The sequence below is a fragment of the Myotis davidii genome, unplaced genomic scaffold (genome assembly GCF_000327345.1).
Source record: "Myotis davidii unplaced genomic scaffold, ASM32734v1 scaffold433, whole genome shotgun sequence".
NCBI classification, from domain to species: domain Eukaryota; kingdom Metazoa; phylum Chordata; class Mammalia; order Chiroptera; family Vespertilionidae; genus Myotis; species Myotis davidii.
This window is the reverse complement of record NW_006293776.1, coordinates 2,151,240-2,169,264: the sequence shown is the minus strand read 5'-3', so window position 1 is coordinate 2,169,264 and position 18,025 is coordinate 2,151,240. Positions and strand designations below refer to the sequence as shown.

The window sequence follows — 18,025 nt, the reverse complement described above, 5'->3', positions numbered from 1 at the left end:
AGGAAATATGCTAATTGACTGCCCCTCCCTCAGAGATGGCAGCACCCACAGCCACAAGATGGCTGGCAGGGGAGGGCAGTTGTGGGCGATCAGGCCAGCAGGGGAGAACAGTTAGGGGCGATTAGGCAGGCAGGCAGGCAGGCGAGCTGTTAGGAGCCAGCAGTCCCAGATTGCGAGAGGGTGCAGGCCGGGCTGAGGGGATCCCTCTCTTCCCCCCCACCCCTTCACGGGCCTCCAGTATTTAATAATTTTCTATTATCAGATACCTTTTCTTATTTTTCCTATAAATAATAATATATTAAACATTTTGACAGAAATTTTGCAATTACATTGAATCTTTGGGATAGAATTATAGAGGTAGAGTTATTGATTCAAAGAATCTAAATATTTTACATGCACTTAGAATATATTTTTTTGATGTCTTTTATTCTGCAGAAAATATCCATTTGATATTTTCTATCATTGCATCTTGCTTTTAGATAACATGATTATCTTACTTGATTGTTTAATTTGATTCTGCACTTTCCAATTTTAATTTGTTTTAAAAAAATTCTCGAAGAATTCTTCTGCATTCCCAGTTGTACTAGGAACCAATATATTTTATTTTAAAGGCTAACAGCATTTCTTATACTTTTGTGTACTTAGTAATCTGACTGGCTTTAATGTACAAATCAGGGAATTCAGCAGCAGCACTTCTAGAAAGATCAGACAGCTGCAGCAGCAGGCTATGTCTAAGAAATTTGTATTTGTGAATATGAGAAGAGAAATTCATATTAAGAATTTGGAATATGATTTTAGCATGCTTTGACATTAAAGTTTTGGTATAAAGGTGCTTATTTCTTCAACATCAATAAAATTATTAAAGTGCTTAAATGTTGGCCTTTTTATGTGAAAATACCGGTCATTCTAACAGTTCTTTCCTGGCACTTACTGTTCTTCACCATCCATCCCATCTTTTCTTTGGTTAGGGTTACCTCTTCTGGTTCAGAGAACAATTGCCAGGACGATTATTCTCCAGGAGATTGTAGGAAAAGGCCGATTTGGTGAGGTCTGGCATGGAAGATGGTGTGGGGAAGACGTGGCTGTGAAAATATTCTCCTCCAGAGATGAAAGATCCTGGTTTCGTGAGGCAGAAATTTACCAGACGGTGATGCTGAGACACGAGAATGTCCTTGGTTTCATTGCTGCTGACAACAAAGGTATTTTCAATCTAATTGGTTTCAGCAAAGAAAGTGTTATGTCTATTATCAGATGAGAATAAATCATCTTTTTATTTTAATAAAGTCTACATAAAAGTCTAATTTCTTTATTGAGAAAAGAAAAAATCCTTTCTCTTCCCCATAGATACACGTGTGTAACCATACGATAAAGCAGGGCAAAGGGCAAACCTGTCATATGAAATGATGATGACACTGTAGCCAGGTTGACATTTTAAATATTTGATGGCTGGTGAACTTCCCAATCAGATCAGAAATTTCAACTGGAACAGAATCCTGGGAGAATCCTGCCATGCTGGTTTTTTATCCCTGTGGTTGGTGGATCATGAGAGATCTGGAGGCATCTTGGTGGGGGTAGGGGTTGGGGTGGGGGCTACTTTGAGTGTCCAGGGGAAAGGAATGTCACTGGGAGTTTTCAATAGTAGCTCTTAGCTAACCAGGACAGAAATATTTCAGTATTTTGATAATTGATACAAATATATCAGTGAATGCTAGTTGAATGTTCACCTTTGCCAGGACTATAGATTTCATCTGTGCAACAAGCTTAAACTCCAGGATGCAAGCTTTCTGTGACCACCAAACAGTATCACTTTTTGAGTTTTGTGGAACAAGACAGAGCATCAGCTTTCTGGTATTTAAATAATACTTAAAAAATATTGTATATATCCCTGAGCAATCAGGGACTGGATATAAAGTTTGTAGATTACCTATGCTCTCTTTTCTTTTTTTTTGCATAGCTTTTATTCATTTAACTGTGCATTAGTTTCCTTAAAGGGGAACAGGGAACAAAGGTGAGTGTATCTCCAGTCCATTGGTTTTTATTTGATTCAGTAATACATAAAGAACTTTGGGAGGTACAGATTGTAACCTTTAGCTAAAAAAACCCAAATTATCTGTGGATATCAGGTACCTACCAATACCTATAAAAATTAAAAATCTATGATTATTTTTATATAATACTAGAGTCCTGGTGCATGGATTCTTGCACTGGTGGGGTTCCTCAGCCTGGCCTGCACACTCTTGCAATCCGGGACCCCTCGGGAGATGTTGGCTGGCCTGTGGGGATTGGGCTGAAACCGGCAGTCCAACATCCCCTGAGGGATGTAGTAGTGTGCGAAGTGGCAGGCAGCCATGGAGGAGCCTGAGCCTGAGCCGGGTACCACACTGCTCCCGCTCATCCCAGCCCCACTGCACCTGCCACCACAGTGGCTCGGTAGTGCTGTCTTGGAGGCGGGAGAGGCTTGCGCCACTGCAGCTGTGCTTGCCAGCCATGAGCCTGGTGTCTGGCACCCCTTGGTCAGCTGAGCACACTGACCTCCAGGGGGCAGCTCCTGTGTTGAACGTCTTCCCCATGGTGGTCCATGTGAATCATAGTGACTGGTTGTTCGGTCGTTTAGTTGGTCGCTTAGGCTTTTATATATATAAATAATCTGGATCATGAAAGTATCCATTATTAATTACATGGCAAAAGAGAAACTTAGGTTATTATACATTTTGGCCATGATTACATTTGCTAATGATTTATCTTATCTGATTTGCTAGAGAAAAACTGTGTAAAGCCAAGATGAGCTTTAAAGAAAGATTCTTCCAGGAAACTTATATGCTTACTAGAGGCCCGATGCATGAAATTCATGCAAGGGGCTTGGCCCTCGCAGCCATGGTGGCTTGCCTTGGCCCTCGCAGCTGCGGCTTCATCCAGAAGGTCATCTGGAAAGATTTCTGTAATGTCGTTTGGTTGTCCGGTCTAATTAGCATATTACACTTTTATTATTATAGACTAGAGGCCTGGTGCACAGATGGGGGCAGGCTCGTTTGCCCTGAAGGGTGTCCTGGATCAGGATGGGCGGCCCGCCTGGGTGCCTGGCCAGCCTGGGGGCGGGGCTGATGGCTGTTTGCAGCTGGTCACACCCCCTTCAGGGTGGGGGTCCCCACTGGGGTGCCTGGCCAGCCTGGGGGCGGGGCTGATGGCTGTTTGCAGCTGGTCACACCCCCTTCAGGGTGGGGGTCCCCACTGGGGTGCCTGGCCAGCCTGGGGGCGGGGCTGATGGCTGTTTGCAGCTGGTCACACCCCCTTCAGGGTGGGGGTCCCCACTGGGGTGCCTGGCCAGCCTGGGGGCGGGGCTGATGGCTGTTTGCAGCTGGTCACACCCCCTTCAGGGTGGGGGTCCCCACTGGGGTGCCTGGCCAGCCTGGGTGAGGGGCTGAGGGCCGTTTTCAGGCTGGCGGGTGACGGAAGCTCTCAACTGCTCCTTTTTTCCTTTTTTTTAATTTTGGGATTTATGTACCTTCTATGGCTGTCACTGGAGCTGAGAGCTGGCTTTAGCTCTGAGGCTCGGCTCCAGCTCTGAGACCTCGGCTGCTGGAAGCAGGTATCTGGGCTTTGTTTAGCTTCTATAATTGCAACATTGTTTCTTAGAGTGCAAGCTCAGAGCCCAGCAGTGGCAGGCGGGGGACTTTGGCTTCCTCCTTCACTGGAGCAAGCAAGCCTCCTGTTCGTTTCAGCTGCCTGGCTGCCGGCCGCCATCTTGGTTGGCAGTTAATTTGCATATCTCACTGATTAGCCAATGGGAAGGGTAGCGAAGTTACGGTTAATTATTGTTTCTCTATTATTAGATAGGATATTCATAGCCCCTGGGCACAGACAATAATGTGGTGAAGGTCTGGGAGGGGTGGGTGCCAGGTGGAGGTGGTCAGTGGGGGGAAAAAAAAGGGACATCTGTAATACTATCCTCTATAATAAAAGATTAATATGCTAAGTGTCTGGTTGTCCAGTCGGCCATTCAACCAATCAAAGCGTGATATGCTAATGATATGCTAAGGCCACTCAACTGTTCGCTGTGACGTGCACTGACCACCAGGGGGCAGACACTTGATCAGTCAACCAGTCGCTACGATGTGTACTGATCATGAGGGGGCAGATGCTCCAGCCTGTAGGTTAGCTTGCTACCGGGGTCTGGCCGTGGAGCCCTCCCGTAGTCCTTCCCTGGCTGGCCAACCTCCCACATCCCTCCCCGGCCCCAATCATGCACCGGTGGGGTCCCTCAGCCTGGCCTGTGCCCTCTCCAATCTGGGACCCCTCAGGGGATGTTGGAGAGCCAGTTTAAGCCTGATCTCTCAGGCTAGGCCGAGGGACCCCACTGGTGCGTGAATTTGTGCACTGGGCCTCTAGTCAACAATAAAGATAAATTAAAAAGAAATAAAAGATTCTTTCCAAATTCTTAACTACATATTCTTTGAAAATATATCCAGCCTATTGAAAATGAAACATTTCTTGTTAAGCTGTTAAGAAATTCTTTTCCTTCCTAATGTTGAGTTAAACTACCTACTGGTTAGATTAATTAGAATGTGGTGAAAGCAGTAATGACTTATAGTTATATGGAGCATCTTGATGGTCTAATTTAATCATGATGTTTATTGGATTATAAAACAAGAAAGATCATTTGCACAAGAAAGATCATTCTTGATTTTCTCTTCTTCAGTTACTGGTCTACCTCTGTCAGTGGTTTCCTTGTCAGTAGCTTTGTGCCTGATTCCAAATGGTCTCTAACATCACTTTCATCATCATGCATTTTTGTATTTTTTGCAACACTTAAAGTTTCACTTTTTAGTCAACTGTCTGACAAAGACATTGATGTGAGAAGGCAAAGATAGCCACTGGTGTTAAGCTGGGAGAGAGGTGTGAGTAAGGGTTAGTTTTATATAAGGTCAGTTTATGATGTTATGCTTACTTTTTTCATTGCTAGGAAGTATTTTCACTACCAGCTTTGGAAATTAAATGCTTGGATAAAGAGGAGCTCTTGTACTTAACACTAGGTAGAAAAAGTCCTTAGCAATGATTTTTTTATAGTTTTGTTTCTCTGAGCATCGGAACTGGTCAGGAGTGCCCAGGGCTATTGTAGACACTTTATCCTGAAAGCTAAAGCTAACTCTAGGACTATAATACCTAAGAAGACTTAGGCTGTTTTTTTTCTTCTGCTAACAATCTTTTATAAGCTTGATTAGCTTTTGGTTTAATAGGGGAGAACTATATGAAAATGTCTAGTTATTGTATTTGGCTCTTAATATACAATATTTGGGGGAGATCATCAACTTCATATTAGAAAGGTAAGTAATATTAGCATTCTTAGAATGTTAGAGCTCCTATGGCAGTACAAATACTTTGTGTAAATTTTTTATATTTCTATTTTTTATTGGTACAATGTTTCTTAAAATCTCAAGAGAAATTTATAACACAACACTGAGCCTAAATACATCTCTCAGTAGTTTCTCCTATAATGTGGTTGCTATCACTGGCAAATATCAAGGGAATAAGAAAGTTGTTCAGTTAGAATCACTGCCTCACAGCTTCCTATAGCTATGGTGGGAACATATAACAGGTTGTAATATATCAACATCTTCAGGAACTCATTGAGACTTTTTACTTTACGAATTTGAACTGTCAGCATTATCCATGAAGGAATTAACTTTGCTTTGTTAACAATACAGATTTACTAGAAGCACTGACATTTGTTAAAAACTTTTGGCTTCTTTTTCAACATATATTTACAGCACCCCAATTTTTTCCTGTTAGATAATGGAACTTGGACCCAACTTTGGCTTGTCTTGGAATATCATGAACAGGGCTCCTTGTATGACTATTTGAATAGAAACATAGTGACCGTGGCTGGGATGATCAGACTGGCACTTTCCATAGCTAGTGGTCTGGCCCACCTTCACATGGAGATTGTTGGTACACAAGGTAGGTATTTTATTTCCCAGTTTTTCTCTTTAATATGAAGATAGGACCACTAAGTTGTATTTTATTTATTTATTTTTGTTAATCATCACCTCAGAATATTTTTGCCATTGATTTTTTAGAGAGAGTAGAATGGAAGAGGGGGAGAGAGAGAGAACATTGATGTGAGAGACACATCGATTGGTTGCCCCCCCACACGCATCCCAACTGGGGCCAGGGATCAAACCTGCAACCCAGGTACATGCCCTTGATCAGGAATTGAACCCATGACCCTCCGGTCTGCAGGCTGATGCTTTACCCACTGAGCAACACTGCCCATGGAGGAATACTACATTGTCTTTTAGTGTTTAGTTTTATTTTATTTTATTACAGTTATCAAATGTAAAGAAACACTAAAGGTGCTTTATAAAGCTGAAGACTTTGTCAAGATAGAACCAACTATCATCTACATACTTGTCATTTTGTATATCATCCATAATAGCATTTCTTTTCTGTTTACTGAATTAATAGAGAATTGGCTCTCGAAAGTCATTAGTTTAGTCAGAGTACTGGTTATCCAATTTGGATTCATGATCCTTTTGATTTCCTAAAAATGATTGAGGAACCCCCAAAGTTTTTTTTGCCTGTGAATTATATCTATTAATATTTACTATATTAGAACTAAAACTGAAAAATTTAAAAATACTAATTTACCTAAAATAACAATAATTATTTAACCAATTAAACATTAGCATAAATAACATAATTTTAAAAAATTCACATAATTTTATAAGGCAAAAACCAGTTTAGTAAAAATTATAGTTTTGTTTTACATTTCTGCAAATCTATTTAACGACCGGTGTAATGTCTGGATTTTCATGCCTGTTCGTCATTCAGTCTGTTCCAACATGTTGCTTTGTTTGAAGTATGGGAAGAAAAGGTGACATCGCACAGACATATAGTCAGAAAACAGTCTCGAGGACCCCCAGGGATCTTCGGGCCACATTTGAGAACAGTTCATCTAGGATCGTAGACGTTTGAAACTTGTTTTGTAAGCAAATATTTACTGTGTTTTCGTGTGTACATAGCAATGCTAATTCTTTCCTATTCATTCAGCAAACATATCTGAGTGGCTAATAAATGTGACCTAATGACCGAAGCATTGAGGGCACGGAGATGACTAAGACACAGTCTCTGCCCTTATGCAGTGTATAGCCTAGCTGAGAGAGGCAGATAATGAAACATATATATGAATAAGTAAGACATATGAAATAGTGATATGAGCTATAAAGAAGGCAAAATGGGGTACTCTGATGGCGAATGACTCGGGATGAAGAATAGGTGGTCAGAGAAGACCTCTTTTAGGCGACATTTGAGCCAAGTCTTCAAAATAATTCCTTTTGGAGAGATTCAGTCTTCAGTAATGACAAAAGTGAATATGCTTGTCTCATCTTTCATAGGCAAACCTGCCATTGCTCATCGAGACATAAAATCAAAGAATATCTTAGTGAAAAAATGTGAAACTTGTGCCATAGCAGACTTTGGATTAGCTGTGAAGCACGATTCCATACTGAACACTATTGACATACCTCAGAATCCTAAAGTGGGAACCAAAAGGTAAGCCAACTTACTTTGGCACTAAGACTTACGACTGTCCCGTACACATGAATGTCTAGGATGTGTGTAGGGACGGGGGCAGAGTTCCAAATGGGAAATCATTAGGCCCAAGAAAACAAAAAAGTCTTCTCTGGGTCATTGAGAAATGAGTGGCGCAATGGTTATAAAGCAGGGGGAGTTGGCATTTGGTCATACAGAAAGTAGCCAGTTGGCCAGTGGAGATGCTTGGTGAAGGAGATGGTGGTAAATTGTTTTTAGTGTGTCACATTCTGAGAACATATTTTCCTACAGAAAAGAGGAAAACAATGTCCCCCAAAGCCTTTATACCTCACAAATGAACTGAAACTCAGGGCTAGTTCTACATGCTCAGATTCTAAACAACAGATATGAATCTATATAGTGGACGAGAGAGGTGAGGACTGTGCATAATGCTCACATATATGCACTCTTGTGTTCTCTCAGTATTTGAAAATGTTCTATAACAACTTCTGCATTTACCCATAGTTGCAATTAACCTTAAATCTCCCAAATTGATGATGAGTTCGGACACAGTTCCCACATTCAAGGAACAGAATCTCTGAGAGTTAAGAGCAGGCATGATATTATCAAGTATACCACACATGTGTAGGACGGCCCCATTTGCAGTGGGACGTCCGGTGTTTTCTTTTTGTGGCCAGCCTGTGACCATGGGGTCAGCATGCTTCATTTCCTTTTATTTGTATTTCAGGCTCTGTGCCCCTTTGGCATCCTCCCAGGTTTCTTGACCTTGAAATGAGAAACAACCCAAACATTTCCTGGAGTTGTTAAAGGCCCTTGAGAAAGGAGAATTTCTAAGCGGGCATAGTCAGCCTCCAAGCCATAATTGAGAGTCCAGGCCAGTCCCCCTGAGTCCTCCACTTGGTTCCTGGGAGACTTGAATGAGGCCCCAGAAACACTTGAAGACAGTTTATTCAGACTGGGCAGCCCTATGGGGCCTCCTTTCTTTTCCTTATAAAAAGCAAGCTTTGACTTTTGCCCATCGTACTGTCCTCACATTAGGAGCTCTCAGGGGAGCCTTGGATGCCAGATTCCCTGGGATCTAAAACTTTTAAAAGAGTTTGGGGTGTGTTGCACCCTCACCTGAAAACTCTGAGTAGTTCTAGAAATCTCCCTAGGACAGCTCGCTAGGCTCAGTCAGGTCTCAGAAACTGTATATTACTTTGGTTTAGTCCTATTAAGATAAGACTGTAATTTTGTTGGAGCCAATATAAAATGTACTAGTATATGTTTCTTGGAGCCAGTGTGTCCATTCAGAACAGATTACTGTGGGACACTGCTGAGCTCTGTGTTGGAGGACTGGGCCCACCATAAATAAAACCTACTCTTTGCCCTCAAGGAGCTTTCCTTGGCAAGGAGCTACTGGTGGAAACTGAGTTTCGTCTCTCCTATTGAGTGTTGTGCTTACTGAATCCCCTCCGGCTTGTGCTTTCCAAGCATTTGGCTCCTGGCACACATGCTTTGATACTGACGGGGATGACCCCTCGTTCTATTAAAAATATTTTTTAAATGATGGTCGAGTCAATAACTGTATTATTTAATTTTATTCTGTTATAGTACAGTGGTTCAGATCCACCTGTAAAACTGATATAAGCTATCTTCACTTATATTTTGTATCAGGATTTAGTAAGATTATCTTTTACTGGACTGCTATAAAGCTATACACAGAATCTGACATATGCATGTTTTGAAGGTATATGGCCCCTGAAATGCTTGATGATACAATGAATGTGAATATCTTTGAGTCCTTCAAACGCGCTGACATATATTCTGTTGGTCTGGTTTACTGGGAAATAGCCCGAAGGTGTTCAGTTGGAGGTAAGATGTTGGGCATATTCTTTCTGTCTGCTTTTCTTTGATGTTCTGAATACGAGATATGATGTTCTTTTTTTTTCTAAGCACTATATTAAATGATTTCTTACTAGTTAAGAGAATACCTATTGGCATATATTTTAAGTGGCAAAAGTAGAGTCTCTTGCACATAATGGGAGATTTTATATTATGATTACTGCTTATGTGGGGGTGACAGTTCTCCTGATAATTCTGATTTGCATAACGATACTTAGCAAAGCACTTGAAATTATTACTCGAGTTTGTACGCCATTAGCTATATCCCTATTTTATACCAGAAATGAAATCCAAAGAAGTGAAATGGCTTGCCAAGGCCACAGGACTTGAAATGAAGTCTTTTGATTCTCAGACTTTTCTTATTCTTTTCTTTCCTGTGAGGAGGAATGTGTGGGGTATAAAGTGGAGGTCAGAGGTGAGCCAAGACTAGCTCCTGACTCTACTGCTCCCAGCAGTTAGAGATGAATAATGAGAGGAAGAATTTGAGAGAATGAAACCCTACCAATGCAGTCTGATGGGACTGTTTCATCAGTGGGAGAAAGTAAATACTGGGATTAAATGGTTTAGAGTCTTATCTTTCCAGTGAGGCAGATTTAGGGCTAAACTTTGGTTTAACAACTTCCTGAACATCTGACTTTCGGCAAGTTACTTGGTAGCACTTTCCCCAATTGTGAAATGAAGAAATGAAAAAACGGACCCCACTGGCTTGGAGGATGTAATGGATTAATTCAGTTAATTCAGGTGAAGCTTTTAGCACAGAGCAAACTCAGATAAACATTCAATGAAAGAACTGTCCTTATTTAGCCACTACCAACTTTTTGCATTTTGTATTGATCTCATTTTACCTCACATCAATCTCATTTAAAAAAAGAGAGAAAAACTTAAAATTGTGTTTGAATGAGGAAACATACGTTCCCCCTGTATTCACTGACGAGATAATAAAACATTCAGAAAGATGAAACTATTTCTAGAAGCACTGTAACTACACTGGAAACCCTGAACCTGTGGCTGAGTTCCAGATCTGCCACTAATAGCTGTGTGACCTTCAGCAACCTCATGACTCTCCTTGTGCCTCAGTTTCCTTGTTCTGTAAAATAGGAATAATATAGCACTTTCTTTAGCCAGTGGTTTTGAGGAATGATTAGTTAAAACATCTAAAGGGCTTAGAACAGTGCTTGGTAAATATCAAGATTCAAACATATTTGTCGTTATTTATATTGATATTTGTCTAGCTTTGCTTTTCGGTTTTTGTCCTTACGTTTTCTTCAACTGTCAGAATAGTAATGTATTATTAACACAATTTGAAGTTCATTTTCCAATATTATGACACATCTTAAATGTTTTAAATTAAAAGGACTGTAGTTAATTCAAATGATTTTATCAGGAAATTCTTGAATTCAAGTACTAATCTGATAACTAAGGTTAACTCTTTGTCTAAGTATTTGAGACTCTTTACATATTAACCTTCATGTTAAACCATCCATCTTCAAATACTTTGCTTACTTCTTTGGAACATTCTTAGTTATAGAGGGTCTAAAATTAAAATGTAAGAAATTCAGCTCTTAAAAGATTGCCTAACAATTTTTAAAAAATAAACCTATTTTGCCGAAACCGGTTTGGCTCAGTGGATAGAGCGTCGGCTTGCGGACTGAAAGGTCCCAGGTTCGATTCCAGTCAAGGGCATGTACCTGGGTTGCGGGCACATCCCCAGTAGGGGATGTGCAGGAGGCAGCTGATCGATGTTTCTCTCTCATCGATGTTTCTAGCTCTCTGTCTCTCTCCCTTCCTCTCTGTAAAAAATCAATAAAATATATTTAAAAAAAATAAACCTATTTTATTTTGAAAAAGTTATTTAATAGAGAAATATATACTTCACTCATAGCAATAAGCCCATGCTATAAATTTTACAATTAAATGTTCTTTTTTTCTGAATTGCATAGTAGAATGATATGTAAAAAAAATTTGTAGACTTTTCATAGTATAAATTATATTTTATATAACAAAATTTCATAAATTTAATTTATTTACATGAAATTACATATAATATGTAGTAGATAGTTATATAATAGTATTATATAAAATAATTATATAGTTTTTGTCTAAAATTTATGTAATTATCAAGATTACATAAATTTTTATGAAGATGAAGGGATTAGTTAAAGAACATATTAAAAATAGCCCATGGACACAGGCAATAGTGTGGTGAGGGCAAAGGGAGGAGAGTGGGGGTTGGGTGCAAGTGGTCAGAGGGGTGGAAAATGGTGGACATCTGCAATAGTGACAACAAAAAATTTAAATAAAAAATTTATAAATGTATATAATAACTATTCAACCGAATACTTTAAACTTATACATTTAATTTTTTAAATATTTTTATAAGGAGTAGGAGGGAGAGATAGAAACATCAATGATGAGAAAGAGAATCATTGATTGGCTGTCTCCTACACGCCCTACCCTGGGGATCGAGCCCGCAACCCGGGCATGTGCCCTGACGGGGAATCGAGCTGTGACCTCCTTGTTCATAGGTTGATGCTCAACCACTGAGCCACGCCAGCTTATATATTTAATTTTATAGTGATGCATAATTTTAATAGACCTGACTTTCTAATTTCCCATGTTACCATTTGTGCCTAGAAGATTTAACTAATAAATTATTTCAAAGTAAGCATCTTTGTTTATTATTCACACTGGGAAATTTAATGTGCAAATTTCTTATAGGAATTGTTGAGGAGTACCAGTTGCCTTATTATGACATGGTGCCTTCAGATCCCTCAATAGAGGAAATGAGGAAGGTTGTTTGTGATCAGAAGTTTCGACCAAGCATCCCAAACCAGTGGCAAAGCTGTGAAGTAAGGCTAAATTCTTATGTATATTTTTTCCTATTGTAATTGTAAGTATCAGGGAGGATTTTCACAGACCATATAGTTCTTCACTTTTAATCTAGGCATCCCATTCATTTCATATATGTAGGTTTATGTCTTTGATGTTATTCCCTTTAGCTGTAGTATATACACCTAATGCTAAGTTATGGGGCAGTAACAATCCCAGGTTAGGCAACTTTCAACAACATCTGTGCTTCCTGTGGTGTTTCAGAAATCCAGGTGACTTTGAACTTGGGATGCTATCTTAATGGATAATTTTTGGGTGTCTAGGCCAAGAAAAGAGAGGAGCTAGAGCAGTGGTCCTCCGGAATGAGGCCCAGAAATCAGGATTTTAAAAAGATTCCCAGGTGATTCAAATGTGCAGCCAAGGTTGATAACCACTGAGCTAGAGAGTCACACACTGGCTCTTTAATGATTTGGCTCCAAGCGACTCACATCCCTTCCAGAACCTGGTCCCATCTCACAGGAAGGGGCATGGAACTGTGGGGAGCGAGGCATATGGGGGTACTCAATGTCTGTGCCACACAGAGTATTGCAATTTCAGTCACCCTTTTATTCCATAAATTATTCCCTATCCCAAGCCCTGCAGAAGCTTGAGTGTGTTCTCTTTCCTCAGAAAAGCTTCCTTTTCTGGCAGGGACAGTTGTTGTTTATCTCTTAATCCCCAGCACCACATGCACTAACCATCACAGAGGAGACACACAGTAAGTGGTTATTGCAATGCTGGTTCTGCTGTATCTGAGGATACTTTTCTGGCTCCCACAGAGAAAGGAGGGAAGGTGGGGAAAGGCTGTAAACCATCTCCCCCATCCCAGTTATTACTGTATATCTTCTGCCATACTTAAATGTAATGCCTGAAGTCTTTCTGTAAGTTACATGTTTTAATTTGGCTTTGTCATAGGCATTATTTTATACAGTTACTTCCCCCGCCCCCGCCCCACCCCATGCTTCACTCAGCGCTTTCTATTGAAGGCAAGACTTATGTCTTGGTGTTTCTATGTAGATAGCTTACCTACATACTTACTCTAGAGGTAGAATTTGAGGCATTTATAACCAAATTGAAATTAAAATTTTTCTTATATTAATAATTTCATACATACGGAAGAATAAATGCCATATCTGTAAAGTTTAATGTGTAATAAAAAAGTGAAAAGCAGAAAATCCACTACCAAGTTTTAAAAATGGAAAATTTCCAGCACCTATGAATATTCTTTATTCCTCTGAGGGGTTTCTGTCATAACTAATTATTTATTGCCTTGCTTTTTTTTTTTTAGAATTTTGCCATTTATACATATACATATATATATATATATATATGTATATATATATATATACACATATACATATTATATATATATATATCTAGCTTACTTTTGTATATTGTGAAACTTATTAAGTCTCACTGTAGATTCTTCTTAATTTTTCTTTTACTTTCTCTTACATATTTATCTCAGATCTGTTCCTTTTTACATCTGTGTAGCATTTCATTGTATGAACATAGCACAATTTCTTTAATCACTGTACTGTTGTCAGATCTGTGATTTTTCATTTTTTTAAAAACAATGCTGCTATGTATGTATGTATCTGTGTGTGGAAAAATTCCTTTAAGGTATTAAATTATAGACTCTTTTGGAGTGCCCACATATATGATTATGTCTCCAAATAATAAGAGTTTGGGGACCAGTCCTCATGCCTTTTCCTTCTTTCTATTGCACTTTTGAGGATTGCCAGTGTAATGTTGCCTAGAAGTGGTGATAGTGGATATCTTTGTTTTGCTCTTTAGAACTTTGTATTTTCTACACTTAAATATGATGTTTGCTGGAATTTTTGTTTTTAAAAACTTTAATTAGGGTAAGTAAAAGCTAACTTTTATTTGATAAAACATGAGGTGATTATATAGCATTTCTTCTTTAGTCTCTTTTTAAAAAATTTAGTAAATTTATGGGGGTGACATTGGTTAATAGGATTATATAGGTGGCAAGTGTGCATTTCTATGATACATGATCTGTATATTGCATTGTGTGCCCCCCACCCAAAGTCAAATTATCTTCCATCACCATATATTAGGCCTCTCTCCACCCCAACCCCCCTCACCCTCTTCTCTCTGGTAACCACCGCACTGCTGTCTGTGTTCAGAGTTTCAGTTTGATGTCTTACATATGAGTGAAATCATATGGTTCTTACCTTTTTCTAACTAACTTATTTCACTTAGCATAACATTCTGAAGGTCTATCCATGTTGTTGCAAATGGCAGTATTTCATCTTATGTCTGAGTAATAGTCCATTGTGTATCTGTACCACATATTCTTTATCCAGTCCTCTATTGAAAGATACTTTGGTGTATCTGTTTCTTGGCCACTGCACTCCCAGAATAGACCTAATAGTCATTTTTTATGTAATCAACTTTGTATATTGCTGATACATACAATTTTTGTCTATTTTTGCCCAGTATTTTAGTTCTATCTTATTTTGTTTTAACTCCATGTATTAGATATTGGTGTGATTTTATACCATTATTGCTTGTTTAGACTTATGAACATGTTTATAATTTTCTTTGTTCAACATTCCTTCTTGGCTCTTTGAGCTTTCTTCAAAGATCATTTTCTTACTTTCTAATGTGCATCCTTTGACCATATTTTATTTAAATTGTTTTTTGTTAGTGAGGATCTAGTGGTTGTAAGCTCGTTCAGCATTTGGGTGTCTGAGAAAGTCTTTATTTTGTCCACAATCTTAAACAAATAGAATAGTTTATCTGAGCATAAAAATTTAGGTTCAGAGTTTGTTTTCTCTAAACACTTTAAAGGTATTATTTCACTGTCTTCTGGTTTCCTTTATTGCTATTGAGAAGGCATCTAATTTATATCTCTTTTGAATTAATTTTTCTTTTCTTCCTGACTACTTTAGTGTTCTGCAGTTTCTTATGCATTTGGTCTTGATGTCTCTTGATTAGTCTTGGTTGGAATTTTTGGACTTTCTCATTCTGATGATTTGTAACTTTCTCTGATTCTGCAAAATTCTGAGCCATTATCTCTTCAAATAATTTCTCCTCTCATTGTCTCTATTACTCCTTTTTTGAAAACTCATTGGATATCTGTTAGACCTTTTATTTTACTTCGCTGTTTTCTTATTCTCCCCTATTTTCCATATTAGTGTCTTCATACAGCAGCTCTCACATTTATCTGCCAGTTCATTAATTCTGTCTTAAGATGTATCAAATTTGCTATTTAACTCACCCATTTAGTTATTTTAATGGTCATGCCTTTTCTTTCATTGTTTTGAAGAGAGAGAGAGAGAGAGAGAGAGAGAGAGAGATATGAGAGATGAGAGAGACATCAATTAGTTGCCTCCCACACATGCCCCAACCAGGGATTGAATCTGCAACCCTTTGGTGAACAGATGATGCTCCAATTGACTAAGTTACAGTGGCCAGGGCTTAATGGTTATACTTTTTATGTCAATAAGTTTTATTGATACTTTTCTTTTTAAAAGATGCTCTTGTTTTATACTTATAGTTTGAATTTCCTCTACTTTAAACAAATTATTTTATATATTTATTTTACATGTTATATCATTTAGTTCTAGCATCTAATGTTTCGATGGGTCTGATTTTACTGCTTCTTGTTTCAATTGACTCTTGCTTATGTTACTTTCTTTTCTCACGTGCTTGTGGATTTTCATTATGAGCTCAGGCTTACTGCAACAGTTTAAGACTTGGGTTTGATTTTTTTAAAAAATGAGAGCTAAGAGTTAGGCAATTTTCTTTACAAAATTCCTTCGAAGTCTGATTTATCCTTACACTCAGAACTTCGCAAGCATCTTGCTCTGACACCTTCTGGGTGCTTCAGGCTGTGTTTCCTCTCTCTCATGTGGTCCATCAATTCTGAAAATCTGCAGTGAGATCAGCAGATGCCACCAGAGCAGCCACGAGGCCTTAGGGACTTCTTGTATCGCTCTGGATTCATGCAGTCTCGTCATCTTCTGCTCGGTGTATTTATTTTACTTATTTACTAATTCACTTATACTGATTTTTTAAATTCAGAATTTTTAATATTTCTATTTAGATCATTATTTTATTGTGGCATACTTTATGTATGCACAAATCTTGATATATAATTTGATGACCTTTTTAAAAATGTATGCATGTGTATGGTTACCACCCGGATAAATATATGCTAAATTTCTAAGCCATCCCATTTCCCTTATATTCTTTTTTATCATGTCTCTTCTTAGAATATTTTAAACAATAGCCATTCTACCATACCCCCAGGAATCAATGGATGAATTTTCAATTAAAAGTTAGCCTCTGCCTTAACTGGTTTGGCTCAGTGGATAGAGCATTGGCCTGTGGACTGAAGGGTCCCAGGTTCAATTCTGGTCAAGGGCGCATGCTGGGGTTGCGGGCTCGATTCCCAGTGGGGGGCTTGCAGGAGGCAGCCAATCAATGATTCTCTTTCATCATTGATGTTTCTCTTTCTCTCTCCCTCTTCCTTCCTCTCTAAGATCAACAAAAAATGTATCTTTAAAAACAGTTAGCCTCTGTAAGGTAAATATACGTGTGTGTGTTGACAAGATTGTTGAAGAGATTTGGTCGTAATCTCCTTCTCATATTATTTTTTTATTTACCATTTGTTCATCAGAGCTTAGCATCAATTTCTGGGTTTGTGGTTTTGCTTCTCATGTACTGTGTTCTGTGTGAGTAAAGTCTTTGGTATCTTTCTCTCTTAAAGGCACTCCGAGTCATGGGGAGAATAATGCGCGAGTGTTGGTATGCCAATGGGGCAGCCCGCCTCACTGCCCTTCGTATTAAGAAGACTATTTCTCAACTTTGTGTCAAAGAAGACTGCAAAGCCCAATGATGATAATCATGTTAAAAAGAAATCTCTCGCAGCTTTTTTCCCCATTTTCCCTCTTTATGTGAATGTGTTTTGCCTTTGTTGTTGTTGTTGTCTACCTCAATGATAATGCAGTACAGTATTTAAGTGTGCAAAGGCAGCATGAAAAAAATAACTCACATCAAGCCGGAGTTGACTTTATCCAGTCTTCATGTTGTCTAATTTTATTTTGAAAAGCAACACATCAGCTCATGTATTTAATAAGAAAGATACTGTAAAGGTGTAAAAAATAAGCTATATAAAATAATAAGCATCTTTAAGGTTTTATTTTACTTGAACCAAGAGTGCATGAATGAATGGAGAAAATGTGTTGAAAAAAAGTGAGATGAAAACAGTCATTAAAAATATAAACTAGAATATGTTATGTCTAATCAAAATGTAACATCATTCAGTCTATGGCAGTGGTTCTCAACCTTCCTAATGCTGCAACCCTTTAATACAGTGACCCCCAACCATAAAATTATTTTCGTTGCTACTTCATAACTGTAATTTTGCTACTGTTATGAATCATAATGTAAATATCTGACATGCAGGATATATTTTCATTGTTACAAATTGAACATAATTAAAGCATAGTGATTATTCACAAAAACAATATGTAATTATATATGTGTATTCCAATGGTCTTAGGCGACCCCTGTGAAAGGGTCGTTTGATCCCCAAAGGGGTCGCGACCCACAGGTTGAGAACCGCTGCTCTATGGTGTTCTCTATTTTTTAAATTAAGCAGGATCTTTAAAAAAATAAATGTTGCTCCAAATTTAGTATACAAAACAGAGAAGTGGAGCTTCTCAGTTGGAAGGTGGAAGTGAGGTCTGGG

At 38.6% G+C, this 18,025-nt stretch overlaps 1 protein-coding gene and 1 long non-coding RNA gene across 2 annotated transcripts in view; one reads left to right on the top strand and one right to left on the bottom strand.

Annotated features, from left to right (window-relative positions):
- ACVR1C (activin A receptor type IC) overlaps positions 1 to 17,643 on the top strand; it is a 41,560-nt gene extending 23,917 nt beyond the window's left edge. The window contains exons 3-8 of the mRNA XM_006767384.2: positions 969 to 1,199; positions 5,788 to 5,955; positions 7,392 to 7,548; positions 9,278 to 9,402; positions 12,151 to 12,281; positions 17,042 to 17,643. Coding sequence (XP_006767447.1) covers positions 969 to 1,199; positions 5,788 to 5,955; positions 7,392 to 7,548; positions 9,278 to 9,402; positions 12,151 to 12,281; positions 17,042 to 17,170 — 941 coding nt within the window. The 3' untranslated portion in view covers positions 17,171 to 17,643. The remainder of the gene's footprint in view (positions 1 to 968; positions 1,200 to 5,787; positions 5,956 to 7,391; positions 7,549 to 9,277; positions 9,403 to 12,150; positions 12,282 to 17,041) is intronic.
- LOC107183694 overlaps positions 1,123 to 18,025 on the bottom strand; it is a 26,253-nt gene continuing 9,350 nt past the window's right edge. The window contains exon 3 of the long non-coding RNA XR_001514490.1: positions 1,123 to 1,184. This is a non-coding gene — a long non-coding RNA (uncharacterized LOC107183694). The remainder of the gene's footprint in view (positions 1,185 to 18,025) is intronic.